This window comes from Oculina patagonica, chromosome 3 (genome assembly GCF_052425735.1).
Source record: "Oculina patagonica isolate OP01 chromosome 3, crgOcupat, whole genome shotgun sequence".
NCBI classification, from domain to species: Eukaryota; Metazoa; Cnidaria; class Anthozoa; order Scleractinia; family Oculinidae; genus Oculina; species Oculina patagonica.
The window spans coordinates 9,577,201-9,593,387 of NC_135760.1; the positions used below are offsets into that span (position 1 = coordinate 9,577,201).

A 16,187-nucleotide genomic window follows, 5' to 3' on the forward strand; every position below is an offset into this window, starting at 1 on the left:
CAAAAGATCAGAGTAAGAGGTTTGAAGGTTCGTGACGCTTGTCGAGCGCTCGCCTCTCATTTCAATTGAAATGCATGATAGCACGAAAGAATATAAACCAAGAAGGGCAATGATAATAAAAAACGTTTGGATGTAGAGGACCACGCACGCAAGAGGAAAATAAAATTACTTGGCTTGTCTGTGCCATACGCCACTCTAAAATGTTCAAAAGGCCTGAGGGCCTGGCAAAACGAGGAAACATGTCGTAGCGCAAACCGTAGCGCGTATGTTTCCCCAATGTTTCCCAGTTTTGCCAAAAGGGAAGCATTGTTTCCAGCGTCAATTTATGCTTTCAAGAAACAAAATTTGCTTCTGTTACACGGCAGAAACATTCCGACCCATTCTGTGTTTCCGCGCGGCATAAAAGCATGGCAAAACGACAAAACATGTTTCTCTGTTTAAAATAAAACCAAATTGCAAGACTGGTACTAGTACGGCAGAAGGGCAAAATTATTGGCCAATATTTCAACTACATGTAGCAGAGGTATCGGGCAGAGGTAGTCTTCTTCATGGCCATTCCTTTAAGTATGCCAATGAAAACTTCGCTGAATAGTACTGGCACTCAGTGACGAAGACTAGCTAGAACTAGCTCTGTTAGTTGAAACATCTTCTGCCGTCAGTACCAGCCTTTACCAGCCTTGTAATAAATTTGGTTTTATTTGCAATGATTGTGTTTTAGTTGATCTCCAACCCTTTCCCCTGTCCAGAGTAGCTGGACTCACATCACGCATAAATTGAAATTAATAACAACTTTACAGTCACACAGGTCAGACTTCGTGTTAACATGACAACAACATCGAGCACCTCATTCGCGTTATTTTCGTAGAAAGAAATATGTAAATAAATTACAGAAGGCTTTCGACACACGTCTCTGAAATGAAAGAAAAATTATATGCCCCGAGCAGGATTCGAACCCGCGTCTCCCTGTTACTAGTCAGGCGTGATATATTTACATCTTTCTTTCTACGTTTCTAAGGCTTTCATGGCTTCATAAAATTTCTGTCTGTCGCATTATTTTCATTTCCAAAAAAATAATTAAACAGGTTAACAGAACTCTAAGAGAAAAGAACAAAACAAAAACAAAGAAAACAATAATTTTATCGGCAAAAGTCGTCACAGCCTTAACAAACCACGAAGTTAAAACGTTATTTGTATCAAAGGAAAAACGATATCAACCTACTGACTGTAGCTTTTTCCTTTTTTTCTTGAGTGGCATATGCTAAAACATTAAAAACTCATTCTCGAAATCTCCAGGGCAGAAATTTCCGTCAAAAGTTCATGGCGGGAAAAAAAAATTAAAATTTTAAAGAGCAATATTGTTTTTAATTAAGCAGAGAAATAAAAACCTGATAAGAAAATGTATGTTCAATTTTATGTTCTGTTCGATGTACGCAAGGATTTATTCTCTTTAAAGTTTCTGAATACAAAACATTGCTCCAAAGAATAAATAAATGAAAAATAAATAACGAATAGTGTCCTTTCATTTTTATGTTGAAAGAATCGTCTTTAAAATGCGCAGCGGAAGAAACTGTCCAAATATTAGCGAGGCCAGGCTGTGACGGTCAATCACTCAAAGTACATTTTGTCTTCTAAGTTGATCCCTAACAGTTCCAATGTCCTTGACAACATCATAGAGCCGATTCTCGAGATACGCCTAGAGAGAGAAAGAGAAAGAGAGCGACAATTAGATGTTATTCTACAGGATCCTACAGGGTGGATTTTGTATGATTTCGCATAGCAAGCCTACAATCAATGACAAAAGTTGTTGGCACACCAACCCCTATCCCCCCTTGCAATGTTGGATAGCGCAATGAACCCGATACGTCCAGGATTGAGCGCAAGTGAGATTCACGATCCTCATGACAGGCATCACAAAGTGTCCATTAATAAAAGTTCACCAAAACACACCAAATTGTCTAATATGAAGTAATATGGAAATGTAAAATAATACAATCAAACATGAAGTACTCATTAAACAATACTTGCGTTCAATCCTGGACATAAGTGTATTTGTTTGTATGATACACAACATTGTAAAGGGGGAGAGGGGGAATTACTAAATATTTTCATGATTCAAGTGAGAAAAACAACCCTGGGTGCCAGAGGTCGGGACAAGTAGAAAAAAAGCAACGGCGCCAAGATTTTGTCAAAGATTACAGGGGCGGTGTACTTAACTGTTCGCAGGCTAGATAAATCTAGACTATCGAAAAGTCAGTTTTAACCCTGGTCCCAGGTCTTCTTGCTCTTTTCTTGCGCGAAATGTCGTCGCAGCGGCTACGCGACTCAAATTTGATTAAGAAATAGAAAAGAGAAAACCGACCTTAGGAACGATGGTAACAATTTTGCTTTTTTCAGAGACTGAGCGTAGAATGCGTAAGTGTTCGCGACCATCGTGAGTGAAGTGGAAGTCACTCGCTAGCCTGTTCCAGGCGTTCGGTTAGTTGGGAAGCAACGCAAAGAACGGCGAGTGGAAAAAACGGCGAGGGGTCTGGGGTGAGAGCCGCGCGCCATTTGTCCCTCGTTGGTTTTGCGCGCTTTACCCTGTACTCTGCCTGTACTGGGAGAAAAATATAACCAAACTATTCCCAGAATTTACGTAGAACTAACACTCGAACTCGCTCAAGCGAACACTTCAGAAATTGAGAATAGCCCATGTCTAAACTAAAATTAAAACAAGCGTCCGCGAAAAAATTTGAGGAAAATTGTAATATGCGCTTTAGCACGACACAGTGCCGTAGCAAGGGGAGGGGCCGGGCCGGGGGCCCGTGCCCCCCAGTTTTTTCCCAAAAGTAAAAACAGACCGTATAAAATGTTGAAAATAAAATTTATCTCCCAAGAGGGAAACAATAACATGTGTACTTCTTTTCATTTTCATGTCGTAGGAAGATGCACAACAATAAACAGCCAAAACTAAAACAAACCAGATCGTGACAACAATGGTAAAAATGCAAAAATGTCCAAAGTGTCTCAAATGCGAATCGTAAATCACAAATAGCCTTGGAGAACGCGGAAATAGCACCAAGCCCAGACAAATTTTCGGGGGGAGCATGCCCCCAACCCCCCCTAGCGGCTTGCGCCTCCGGTGCTCGTGTGCCCCCCCCCCCCCCACTTATTTAACCCTTGCTACGGCACTGCGACTTTATATGTGTACAAGAAAGGCGCTCTGAAGTTTGCAAGTATTCCGATCTCAGTATTTGGAGGGTACTTTATAAGCTCAGGAAATAGTTTCCACGTTCACAGCTGCGCTGTTTACAAATCTTGGCTGTTCTAGGAGATATACAACACCATGCTTTGTCCTTGCCTTTCGGCATGACATTCCTATGTTGTTCTTCCTCAGTTCAACTCTGACCAATTTTGTCTAAAAATTGCTTCGCATAAATAAACCGAATTTCCTGTTAAACTTCGCGTGTGTTCCTTTCCGGAGGTGTTGAGAGTTAGAGCTGTGAATTTTTTACTCGTTACGAATTTAATCAATCTAAAATTCGCATCATTGCTCACCAATCACAAATAAAAGGAAAAAAAACCACGTCAACCTCAACGTCCTTTTTAGGTGGGTTTATTTTTGGGAGGGCTTAAATACAGGGCTGGGCCCTTATTTTGGGATGGAAATTTGCATTTCCGAATTATTTGGGTTTCTATTTAGACGGAGTACTGTGTCTGAAAAGTTTTGGAGCGTGCATGAATACTACAAAGTAAAACTCTCTAGACATAAGGATATGAAACCCAAAACAAGTCCTAAAGTAGCTCTTAGCATTCTCTAGCAACGTAAAATGAAAAACAAGCTCTGCAATGGGGGCTTGTAGTCCGAAATGCTAACTCTTTCTTTTAAAGCGGAATTTAAATGCAAGCCCATAGCCCAAGGGGTTATAGTAGAGAGGGCTTATTTTCTCTTATTACGGAGGGATTTTTGTGTCTAAGATTTAATAGGGTTACTTATTTCGGGGGAGTGGGGCTTATTTTAAAAATTTAACAGTGTAAAAAATCCGCAACTCAACCAAGATTAAAATTGGATAAGGTGACACACCTCTCAGACAGGGTCACGTAGTCGGCGTCTCTATAATTATTTTGTTGAAAAAAAGAATTCCGGTGTTATCTTAGCACACCTGAGGCTGAGGTTTGCACGTAAGGTCTCATACAGCGCGATTCAAAAGATTCTTTTTACCAGCTGGACGGACACGATGGTAAAGCTAGTATCTTCATTATTTTTCAAGGTCTTCGTGGCTTCTACTTTTGAATAAATGACTGTTATGCTCACGAAAGTAGGTATGTTTGGTATGATATAAATGAAATACAATTTTATGATGTCAAGTGAAGCATGCAAGGGTATAATTAACATAAATGGCTTTCATTTGCAACAATTTGAGTGGAATCCGATACGTTTTTTTAGCATTGTGCATCTGCCAGTGACAATCATAAATATTATTGGCTCATGTGTGGTTGTTTCTTATCAGAACGATTAGTCACGGAAGCCAAAGAGACAACGCACACCTGTGGGAGAGTGGAGCGGGGGCAGAAATAAAGGAGCCGTTGTAAAAGATCGATTGGTTGGCCAATGGTATCCTGTGTACCAAAGGCTTCGCTTTTCCCTAGCACGCGTGGGGTAGAATGGGTCGAAGCCATAATAGAGACGACATCATAACCTTTCAACGAAATCGGAAGTGGCACAAGGAAAGCCTTCGAAACCCACGTGGCATAGGCGCATGTTTATTTCCTGTAAATCCGAAGCTGCCATGCTTAATACAAACTGAAACTGCTAATCAATGGCTTGAAAAACTTGAAACGCGGGTGAAGAAAACATATTTTTAGTCAGAGGGGAATAGATCATCAAAATAAAATTGAACCCCTGGGGAAACTCTCATATGAAAGGGACGGAGATGCTTGTCGTCTCGCTTAGGGGTGTAAATTAGCGATTTTTGTCTCACTTAGGGTGCTCAATATTTTAAGCCGTCGAGGTCTCGTTTAGAGTTGGACGTGAGGAAATAAAAACGCCGTCATGTACATTACCTTTATTTGGACACCGATCAGGCATGAAAACTGTTACTTTTTATAGGGGTCAAAAAAGCTTGAGCCACGCCCAGATTGGTCTCTTTAAGGCGTTTTATTCAAATTTTCTGACGAACCTTCCCGCCCCTTTCATATGGGACCCATATGGGAGTCTCTCCCCCCGGAAGTGGACTAGAAGTTTGTTAAACTTATACCTTATCCTCTTTTGCTCGTTTCGACACTTTCTGTGTAGCCGGAATTCGACTCAGAGTAGATTCAAGCTGCAATTAAAGGAAAATAAAACAGTTGACTTACTGTCATTATTAATATATTAAACCCTATTTTAGGGCAATGACGTAATGGGAAGTGAAAAGCCTTTCAATGTTTCAATTTTCGCCCAACGAGACCCTTCTTATCGGTTGACAGTAAAAATTACCCTAATAAAAAAAGACCATTTGAAAAGTGACTCGGTAAAATATTTACTTACTTCCCATTGAAAGTTGGAGGCCCTCGGAAAAGATCAATTTTTCAAGCTTGCAAAGACAAACCGTGAAGAACTTCACCTTAATAGGGCTCACGGTATTTTCTCGATTAGACGCCCTTGGCCTTTATTTAAAACTTGGCCTGGTGGACCTGGCGTTTATTTGACTCCCGCAGTTTATTCGAGCCCGGTTTCCATTAAGCAACGGTTTTTATTTGTTATTTCTTTCAAAAATGTATCTGGCTAATATACTTACAGCTTACTTTATTACATGAAATTCTCGCGACACCGGCTTTAATTTCGCGATTTTGAGGTGCGCGTATTTCGCGACACTTAAATTTCGCGATTTTGCGAAAATTTTGTATTTTGAATCGCTTTAATTTCACGTTTTTGAGTAAGACACAATTTACATTTTCTTTGCAATATCATTTTACATGCCCTTCAATTAAAAAAACCGACTTCATCAAATGAAAAATAACGTCAAAATTAACAAAAACGCAAGAGCGGGACTAAATCTCGGCAATAGCAACATCAAAGCAGTTTTCACAATGTCTACAAATACGTGCATGAGTTATTGTTCTTGAGTCAATTGACGACAACATCTATTTAGATTGATAATTCCTTTCTTCAGTGGTACTAAACTTATTTTTCTCAATTATTGACATAATGCGAGTCACTTAATTTTCGCGTCATGTTATGTTCGCGACACTTATTGTTCGCGTCACTTTAATTTTGCGATTATTTTGGAATCGCGAAATTAACGTATCGCGAAAATTTCATGTCATAAGGTATTATACCTCAAATAAATACCTGAGGGGCCTATTTTCAACTCCACCTCGGGGACCCGGCGTTTATTCGGAACCTGGCGTTTAATCGAGAAAACACGGTACGCGCAGCCCTTACTTACCCGTTTTCTTTCTTCAGTAAGCATTGAAAACTTCCTTTCCATAAGGCGGACGTTCTCTTTATCATTTTCTTCGTCTCTGTTCTTATTTACTGGCTACAAAATAATTCCACATATAAACCTTAGCTCTAAAACCTTACTGGTTGATACAAAGGAAATAAACCAACGAATTTTAGAACCTGCTCATGACTTTTAAGTCCAGAGGAATGTAACACTTTTTTTCTCATGATTCAGCAAAATTGTTCAATTTACATTTAAGTTTCTTTTAGAGCAATTACCTGACCAGTTTTAGCACCAAACTCTTTCTCAGCGACGTTGTACATTACTGTGGAAAGTGAACAAAACAAAATAAACCTAAACGATTATTTTTCTTTTATGAGTTTTTTTGGTTAAAAAAACATGCAACACGCTTTTCCAATATAAGAGTTAACAAGCTTTAAACAAATCAGAAGAAAACAAAAACCAGCCATGGCTTGACTTTCGCGTGTTTTCCCTCTCTCGGAACAGGTTACATGTTTCCCGCACTTAGCATTGGTTACATGTTTTCCCGCGCTTAGATGTTTCCCGCGCTTCGCACAGTTAACTGTATGTTTTGCAGCTCATGGCACAGGTTGCGTGTTTGCCGCGATTGACACCGGCAGGTTACATCTTCCCCCCACATCATTTGGCACGGGCTACATATTTTGCCGATCTTGGAACAGGTTGCATGCTTTCTCCCGCTTGGCTGTGACTACATGTTTTCCCGCGCTTGGCTGTGGTTTCATGTTTTCCCGCGCTTGGCTGCGGTTACATGTTTTCCCGCGCTTGGCTGTGGTTACATATTTTCCCGCGCTTGGCTGTGGTTTCATGTTTTCCCGCGCTTGGCTGCGGTTACACTTTTTCCCGCGCTTGGCTGTGGTTTCATGTTTTCCCGCGCTTGGCTGCGGTTACATTTTTTCCCGCGCTTGGCTGTGGTTTCATGTTTTCCCGCGCTTGGCTGCGGTTACATGTTATCCCGCGATTGGATTACATGTTTTCGCGCGCTTCGCACTGGCTACATGTTTCCTGTGCTGTACACCGTTTTTTGGCTTTTTTGGCTACGATTTCTTCTTGGTTGAAATTTTGCAACAATGTCGCTGCAACAACGAAAAATTTTCCGCCAATAAACTTGTACTTTTTGAAACAACAAATAACAACAACAACAAATCTTACCGCTTTGTTTGTCTTTAGATCTTCTTGGTTCACTTCGACTACTCTCCCAGTCTTCTACCGCCAACAACCTCCCATCTCTGTCGTCTCGAACCGAACTAAATGCTGAGTCGGCAATACCACCGGTGGCTTCATCCGTTCCCTTTACAAAGCTTGTTTCTGTTTGTGCAGGTTCGCCGTACAGGCGTCGTGTTCTTCCAGTGTGCGTACGGACCATCTCTTCACCGGACTTGCTGTCTTCAAACACCACATCAAACCTATAACACGGTTCATACAAAAAATTGCAACCATTTTTCAAGGACTTTTCAAGGTTGACACTTAATTTTTAAGGACCACCTACCAGGAATGTAATTTCACAGATGGTACATTAATGCACATTCCTAGTCCAAGCAAACAGGTTTTAAAGGTTTTTAAATGCCTAAAATGCATGCGGCATGCGCAGGACAATTAAAAGTTCTATACAAAACCGCTGGTGAATTTGTTTCACTGACATTTGAACTCATGTGCGCAGTTGGATTACTTTGCTTCTCAATTTCCCTGTATCAGCTGCTTTTACACCCGGCTTTTTCAGTGTTTGAAGCTGCTTTACACGGGAAAAATCCAAAGTCTATGTAAAGCAATTCTCTTTCGACCCCACTACATTCAAAGTTGAAAAAAATTCAAGGACTTTTCAAAGACTTACAAACAAATTTGAACAATGATTTTTCAAGTAAAAATGGAATTCAAGGACTTTTCAAGGACTACCCCTAAAATTCAAGGACTTTTCAAGGACTACCCCTAAAATTCAAGGACTTTTCAAGACTGTGCGAACCCTGTATAAGATAGAAAGGGGGTCTATTATACTCTTGCGGTTTGACAGTTTATGCCAATTTTTAGTGTCCGTTTGCTGGTACATTCCTATTTATCTGGCATTTTACAGTCAAGAAATTATGGCGGTTTCGGTCTTTAGGAGAAAACGAAAGCTTTTTGCGGTCTAGGATGAACAACGGTATCAACGGTTTGTGGGTTGTACGACCCCCTTTAATAGACCCTCTAGAAAAGTTGCTGGATGAAGGTTATCCTAGATGCGTAATTTAAATTTGTTCCTAACCAACACATCTTCGGATACTTATACGTCCAGAAGATAAATAATCTATCTTCCCCAGCAGTGCATCTCAGAAGCTTAGATTTTTAACATTTCTGTGAGAGCATCCCTCCCCCCCCCCCCCCCCCCCTCTCTTCCCTAAGATCTTGCAGGCGGGTGGATGTTCTCACGCCGCAACTGCTACTGCCCGGCCTCCATTTCTGAATCTTCTGGATCCGCGCCTGGATAGTTAACAATTATCCTGCGAGCGGGAATCGCCTGATACTTAGCCGACGAGGCCGTAGGCCGAGGCAATCAGACGATATTCCGCAAGATTGAGCAGGATAATTGTTTTATTATTCAACAAATTGTAAACGAAACACATTTTGCAGATAGAAAAACTGTCATTATGCAGCGCTTTACAAGATTCGGACGAATCCGCAACCTACGTATATCGCAGGATATTGTTATGTACGGATGACAGATAACGTTAACATTTTGACCATATATGGGCAGCGCCCGCATTTGTTGAATAATAATATTAGTATACGTAATTGGACTACATGCTGTCCAATTTGGAAATAATTTGATGAAAAAAATTCCGAGGGCAGCCAAAATTGGACGAGGCCGTAGGCCGAGTCCAATTTGGCTGTCAGAGGAATTTTCTGAATCTAATGATTTCCAAATTGGACAAGCATGTAGTCCGGTTACATATTAATTATATAGCTTTTAGTCAATCAATCCAGCGTAAATAATAAACTTTTTTATATGTCCAGAGCGGGAAAAACATTCAACAATAGTAGGCATAACACAGCACATGCAACTCACTCAAAGCATTGTCTTCACGAATAAAAATTAAACAAAACAGTGCAATTTTATTCACCTGAGTTTGCGAAGCTTGCTACAAAGTGAGTGAAAACACTGCATCAATCAACGAAAGTCGTAAACAAAGTGTCCGAAGAGCTTTACAACTTCTTGAATCTGACATACTCCTTTCCACTATTTCGTTCATACTTCATGGCCGTGTTTTCTTTTCGAATTTCAGCATAAACGACAAAGAATTTATAACACATCCAGCTAGTGGCGATGAATATCTGACAGATTTTTTGCTTCCCTTCGCTGCACTTACGTTCACCCAAGTTTTGTACTATTAGAGGCATTTTGCTCTCAGTTTTTGCTTCTTAGTGTAGCTAGCTCCTCCTCTGACAACGTAGAAAATTTCTCTTTGTTGTTACTATTGCTGGAAAGCTCAAAAGGAATGGAAAAACGTAGCAAACTTGCCTTAAAAATTCCGCCATTGTCGACTAACAATGCGACAAGTTTACCGGGCTGACGCTATGCTTAATGCTAATTGGCTGATATCCGTCACATGTCGCTTTTCCTTCGATTTGATTGGCTGAGACAAAACTGTCCAATTTTTCTTAAATTGGACAGTGTGACGTGCATTTTACCTGAAAGTCCTATTCGAAACTATCCAAATTTAATCCCAAATTGGACAGTTCTAAGAAATTAAGAAAAAATAGCTGCGCTGACAATATAGGATTTACTGACAGCTATATAAGAAGACTAAAAAAAATTATAAAGAGAGCATCATGTTCTAACCTGGTAAGGAGATCAGTTTTCTTGACGACCATTCCAGCTGGTGCGCTGTAAGGGGCTGACTGGGAAGTGTCTGGATTCTCCTTGGTTGCAAGGCCTTTCCTTTTGCCTTGACTGGCTGGAGTTGAAGCCTTGGCCCTTTTAACAAAGAAAAGTTAGAAACACAGTTAATGTGAGCTACAATCCTTGTCGAAGTTAGTTAAAGCCATTCACTCCAGGTCAATTTAAGTGGATTTATATTCCTCTCTCTTCATTCCTCTTCAGTTCAATGTTCACTTTTCTGTCTAAAGTTGTTCATGTTGACGGCATCACTAGTACCACTCGCCTTGACTAGTCTTTGCTACCGGCGGCTACCTTTTTGACAAAAGAACGTGTAGTTTTTGAGCTGAGGCTGAAAAAATACCGAATATTCTTTTTTTAAAACTTGTGGTATATGATTTCAGAAAAATGATGCGAATTTGACCAGGAATCATATGAAAGATGACAGAAATTTAAGATTTCACTGACAAATATGCATAGTTAAAGCACTTTGGACTCATTTGAACTGTGTACTATATACTGACTAGATATTTCAAATGTTACATTTTTTTTATGCTGTAGATTGTACATGTATTTAGGGCTCAATACAAAAACGAGTGAAGCTTGTAAGCTTATGATCTGGTGTGTTCTAAGCAGGTCCTTATTTTGGTCAATCTCATCCTCAACCTCAAAGTTTCTACAAAAAAGTGAAAAAAGTGAGGGCATAGATCATTTGAACGCACAACAAAAGGCAGTCCACTTTCTCACGCACGATAGCATGCCCGGGAAGGGGGGACTCGCTTATGAAAGTGATGGGGATGCTCCCCCGGGGGGGGGGGGGGGGTCTCCCAAAATTCAGATAGGGGTGGCGCCGGCACCCTGACCCTATCTAAGGAGAGAAAGCGAAAATTGACCCAAGGCCCAAACCGAAAATGACACCCAAAGGGGAGGAGAAGCGTTCGAAAACGGACCGCGCACGGCGACACACAATCGCTACAACCTGAACAGAATGGGAAACCCGAGCTGGGCGAGCAAGAAAGGACCCAAAGGACACACCGGGAACACAGCCAAAAGGAGCAAAATGAACCCAAGGACCGAGAACCCCACCCACGGGGGCACACCAGGCAGGGGCCCCCCCCGGGGAGTCGCCTCGGGGGAGGCCGCAGGGTGCAGGAAAACGCAATTTTAGCCAAAATGGTCTCGCCTAGGGTTACACACGAAGAAATATACAAATATAAAATTCCACACTTAGTTTTTTGGTATCTTTTAGGGGTCAAAAAAAGCTTCACCCACACCCAGATTGGTCTCCTTTAGGGGTTCTTTTCAAAATTTCCGACGAGCATCCCCGTCTGTTTCATATAGGAGTCCCCCCCCCCCCCGGGATAGCATGCATATTAAACATTCTGCCTTTGACTTACCCACTAGATGAGAAATCCAGCTGTCTCCTTCCAGAAGATGTTGATGCTTTTGTCGCATCTGGTACAGCTGGTGTGACAGAATGTGACAACATCCTGGGTGTGGCTAGTGTACTGTCATGTGGTTGATAGCTTCCCAACTCAGAACCCAGGGTGTCTCTCCCTGAGTCCGCGGCGGTGTAAGAGCTGAGCTGATATTGAGGATGGTGGCCTCGTTTCTTTAATGGGGTGGACTGGTCCCACGTTTTTCGTCCAGTAAACGGTTTGTTTTTGCTCGTGGGTTGTTCTACGCGTCTGTGTAGACCAAACAAATAATGGCAAAGGGCACTATCAGCTACTAGAAACATCTGGATATACTGGTATCTGTACATCAATATATTTAGTCAACATACCAAATAACCTTAAAAATAACGATCTTTTAAGAATGAGGATCTTTGTAAGATCTTATGAGATCGTTTATACAATGAGGAACTTGCATAGTTCATGACAAAGGTCTCAGCAAAGATCCTTGAAAAGATCTTTGTAAAGGCCGATTTACACGGTACGATTTTGTCGCATGCGACTTGCCTGCGACATGCTTACGACAGGATTGCGACACGAATTGTTTCGTGTAAATCAAACCTACAACTTCTAAGTCGTGTCGAAGGCCTGTCATAAGCATGTCGCATGCGACAAAATCGTACCGTGTAAATCGGCCTTAATGATCCTTTTAGTATTTGATGGGTATTTTACCCCGAAGCAGGTTCTAGTTTCAATTCTCTGTAGGAACATTAAGAATATTCGCAAGATCCTGCAAGAATCTTGAAAATTTTTGAAAGATCATTGAACATCCTTGAATTTTTTTTTACCAAGCTCTAGATATATTTATCTGCACGTCTACTAACAGCTCCTAGTCCTGAGTGTAGCATAAACAAGCAAAATTTTATATTATGCGATTTTGCACGACAATTGTATAACGTACAATATTATTACTGCTGGTCACATACAAGCAAAAAGATTGGACTTGGATATATCATGTTATCAAGAAAATAAGCATGCTGCCTCAACTATCACTTATGTCCAGGATTTAACGTAAGTATTGTTTAATGAGTACTTAATGTTTGACTGTGTTATTTGACATTTCCTTTAATTCCATATTACTTCACATTTGACAGAATTTGGTGTGTTTTGGTAAAATTTTATTAATGAGGACACTTTGTGATGCCTGTCATGAAGAACACGCATCTAATTAGTGTTCAGCATGCAGCCAAAAACTTATACTACTCTTTACAAACCTGCTCTCCCGGATAAGATTTTCTTTTGCAGATGCTTCCAAAATGTTATTTCTGTGGACAAGTTTTGAAATGGTCCTGAAGAAAAAGTATATATAAGGAATAGTATCAACCATGATCTTGTGGCAGAAATACAACGAAAACAAGAATCAGGGTGCCTTGCACACACTATCAGGTGTTTTAGGTTGGAAGATTGTGTGTTCTGATCCAAATGCTTAGATGAGGTGACTTAACTTTTACCACTTGATTCCAGTTACTGTTCTATAAAGCAACTTTAGAAGTATTACATCCTGTCACATTCCTGGATGGGATGCTAGTCTATCACAGGTAGCACCCCCGAAGGGGGCGCTAATTGGAAGGAGGGCGCTAAATCCAATCATAACGGTAAATGTAAACATTGTACATGTACATAAAAACATACAGTGCATGTTTCTGTTTCTAGATGTTAATATTTCTTGGAAATACTTAAATACAGACTAAACACTCACTCTCTTAGGCTTGTCATTTCACTTTGTGACAGGTCAAGTTTATCATGTATAGCTTTAGAGGAATTCTGCCAAAATAAACACAAGGAAAAACTTGTGAGTGCAATATGGTCCAGTTAATACTCCTAAATGTTTGAACAAATGATTTGAAGTATATGAAATAATTGAGATATGAACTACAAATGTAAATGTAAATGAGAAATGACCCTCACAGATGGCAGTAAATTTCTCAATTTAAGTAATTGGAAATTAAAGAAGCCTGAAATAAATTGCAGCGCTTCAACAAGATTCAAATTTGAGACCTCTGCGATACCTGTGCAATGCTCTACCAACTGAACTATGAAGCCAAACATTGGAAACAAGGTCAATTATTGTGAGTTTATAAATTTTATTAATTTCCGTGAGAGGAGTGAAATGATGTGAAGTATATTCATGAAATGATTCATATGTGAATAGAGGTAGGTGTAATTCAGAAACAAAAAATCACAAAACTTGCGGAGGGTCCCAACTTGTCAGGGATGCGGCATACCAGTTGGCTATTTATGTAGCAAGGAGGAGGAGTTTATCACTCAGGATTACCAAGAACAGGTTCGGCTATGGGCATGGCGGCAGATTCCAACCAGGGACCATTAGAATTTAAAATACAGTAGCCTAAACTACTTTGCCATATGCTGCCTTTCATTCCTGTCATAAATAAATAAATACTAACATTTTCACATCTGACATATGCTTATTATAATAATATATAACTTAATTACCATCAAATCCTGGTGATCCCTGGCTAAAACATCATATTCCACCAACATCTGTAGAAAAACATTAAACTTAGCCAGAACAAAATGTATTGAAACTAAATAAGATTAACTAATACTGCAGTAACTACTCTTCATGGTAATGATGCGTGAAATAAGAGAATTTTAAGCACCAACATACATTTTTTAACAACACCACAGCATGCCACACTACACAACAGTTCACTACACCACCAGCACTGTTTACACAGCACTACCTTAGGTACACATTCTCACCCTTTGAAGAAGCTCCTTATCTCGTTTACTGTTCCCTTCAGCTTCTGCCTTTTCCTGCAAAAGTCAGAATTTTACAATACATCTTAATCTTGGGCTCCATTATTAAATTAAACCCGTTAGTTAAATGGCTCTACAACATTGCTTCTCCAACTGAATGATATGTTTCCATTGCAGGTTACTTCCCAGCATTCTATCAGGTTGTCCTGGCCAACAATAATTCCAGTAGCCATTTGTAAAACTTGGTGAAGAGGGCTGGGCACTGTGAGTCAGAGTAATTTAAGTGTCATTCCCAAGAACACAAGACAGTAAGCCTAGCAGGGCTTGAACGTGGACTACTTGTTCTAGAGTCCATTGCTTTATCTATTAGGTCATGGCACATCTCATTCAGTTGTGGGAGGCGCCATGGCCTAATGGTTAGCTCACTGGACTCCGGATTGAACGTTGCGGGTTCAAACCCTGGCCAGCTGGGTCCCTGTGTTGTATTCTTGGGCAAGACACTACTTTCATTGTGCCTCTCTTCACCCAGGTGTATGAATTGTTACCAGCAAATTCACTGCTAGGGGGAACCCCGCAATGGACTAGCATCCCATCTAGGGGGAGTAGAAACACTCCTAGCCGCTTAATGCTACAGAAACCGGGATAAGCTCCGGAAAGTAGGGGCCACTAGGCCCAACGCATAACCTACGCCTCCTTTAACTCGACTTTGGACCTGTATGCACTGAGCTTTTGTTAGCTTCTCCTTAGCTTGTATGATCATCTAAAATTAATAAGTACCTTGATTGTTTTTTCCACAAAACCTGACAGTTCTCTCATCTCATTCTCCAGCTTCGCAATCAGCTCATCCTTTGGAATACTCATGGCCTTCAACTCTTCATATTTATGTTTGAGTTGCATGTTTCCCTTGTTCAGTGACTCCAGCTTTGTAGCTAAGGTTTCCTGATATCAAAATTTTAGCCAAACATTAATAATTATTCACCTCCAGGATAATCAGTTTAAAATTAAACACAGTACTGCATTTTCTCAATTAAACAGCAGGTCTCAAAAAAACAGCAGGTTTCCAAGGGAGTTTTAAATAAGCCCCTAGAGTAGTAAGGCAATATTTATTATAAAGATTTTAGGTATAATGTCAACAGACATGTGCACTTAGAAAATGGATCATGTTTACTATGGGTAATCTTGTCCAATATGTCAGTTGATACAGTTGACAGTCGCTTAACACATCAACTGATAGTAGGCAGATAGTCAGTCAACGCTCAGTCGATACTCGGTTGATATAGGGTTTTATTATCGGCCCTGGAAGTGTAGGTAGACTATCGGTCAACTGCATTTCTGCTGACTTTCAACTGACTCTTGATAGTTGGTTGATAGTCAGTCGACACTCTATTGATAGTCAGTCAATAAATCAATATATTATTAGCCAAGTGATGGCCAACTATCAGCCGAGTGTGGACCAACTACCACCCAAATATTGGCCAATGCTTGACTGTTATGTCCGTCAACTATCAAACCGATACATCGACCCACATATCAGATGAGACTATAAGTAGTGAGCATGATCCAATAAAACTTTACCCGGTAGTTACCTTTTCACGTTTTGATGTAGTAATTGCCTCATCAAAATCTCTCAGTCTCCTACGAATTTTAAACAAATTATTAATGATTACCAACTGGTACTGTCAGTATATTATGGAAACAAATTAACATTATTATTTT

The 16,187-nt window shown here is 40.3% G+C and overlaps 1 protein-coding gene and 1 long non-coding RNA gene across 2 annotated transcripts in view; both read right to left on the minus strand.

Annotated features, from left to right (window-relative positions):
* Window positions 1-1,119: 1,119 nt before the first annotated feature.
* LOC144646372 (uncharacterized) lies at window positions 1,120-16,100 on the minus strand. Its single transcript, XM_078505928.1, has 13 exons — window positions 16,058-16,100; window positions 15,249-15,410; window positions 14,475-14,528; window positions 14,205-14,252; window positions 13,450-13,514; window positions 12,965-13,039; window positions 11,694-11,984; window positions 10,261-10,395; window positions 7,599-7,852; window positions 6,686-6,732; window positions 6,411-6,503; window positions 5,238-5,303; window positions 1,120-1,693 (listed from the first exon to the last, which is right to left on the minus strand). The coding sequence occupies exons 2-13, from the start codon at window positions 15,366-15,368 to the stop codon at window positions 1,610-1,612; spliced, it is 1,332 nt and encodes a 443-aa protein (XP_078362054.1). The 5' UTR covers window positions 15,369-15,410; window positions 16,058-16,100; the 3' UTR covers window positions 1,120-1,609.
* The window catches only part of LOC144647490 (uncharacterized), a 2,080-nt gene continuing 1,991 nt past the window's right edge, over window positions 16,099-16,187 (minus strand). The window contains exon 3 of the long non-coding RNA XR_013569599.1: window positions 16,099-16,106. This is a non-coding gene — a long non-coding RNA (uncharacterized LOC144647490). The remainder of the gene's footprint in view (window positions 16,107-16,187) is intronic.

Excerpts from the sequence above, each read along its gene's own strand:
- LOC144646372 (XM_078505928.1), bottom strand. The coding sequence starts at position 15,368 with ATGCAACTCAAACATAAATATGAAGAGTTGAAGGCCATGAGTATTCCA. Across the intron at positions 13,515-14,204 it reads GGGATCACCAGGATTTGATG|AATTCCTCTAAAGCTATACA; the intron begins GTAATTAAGTTA and ends TTATTTTGGCAG. Across the intron at positions 7,853-10,260 it reads AAAACTGATCTCCTTACCAG|GTTTGATGTGGTGTTTGAAG; the intron begins GTTAGAACATGA and ends ACCGTGTTATAG.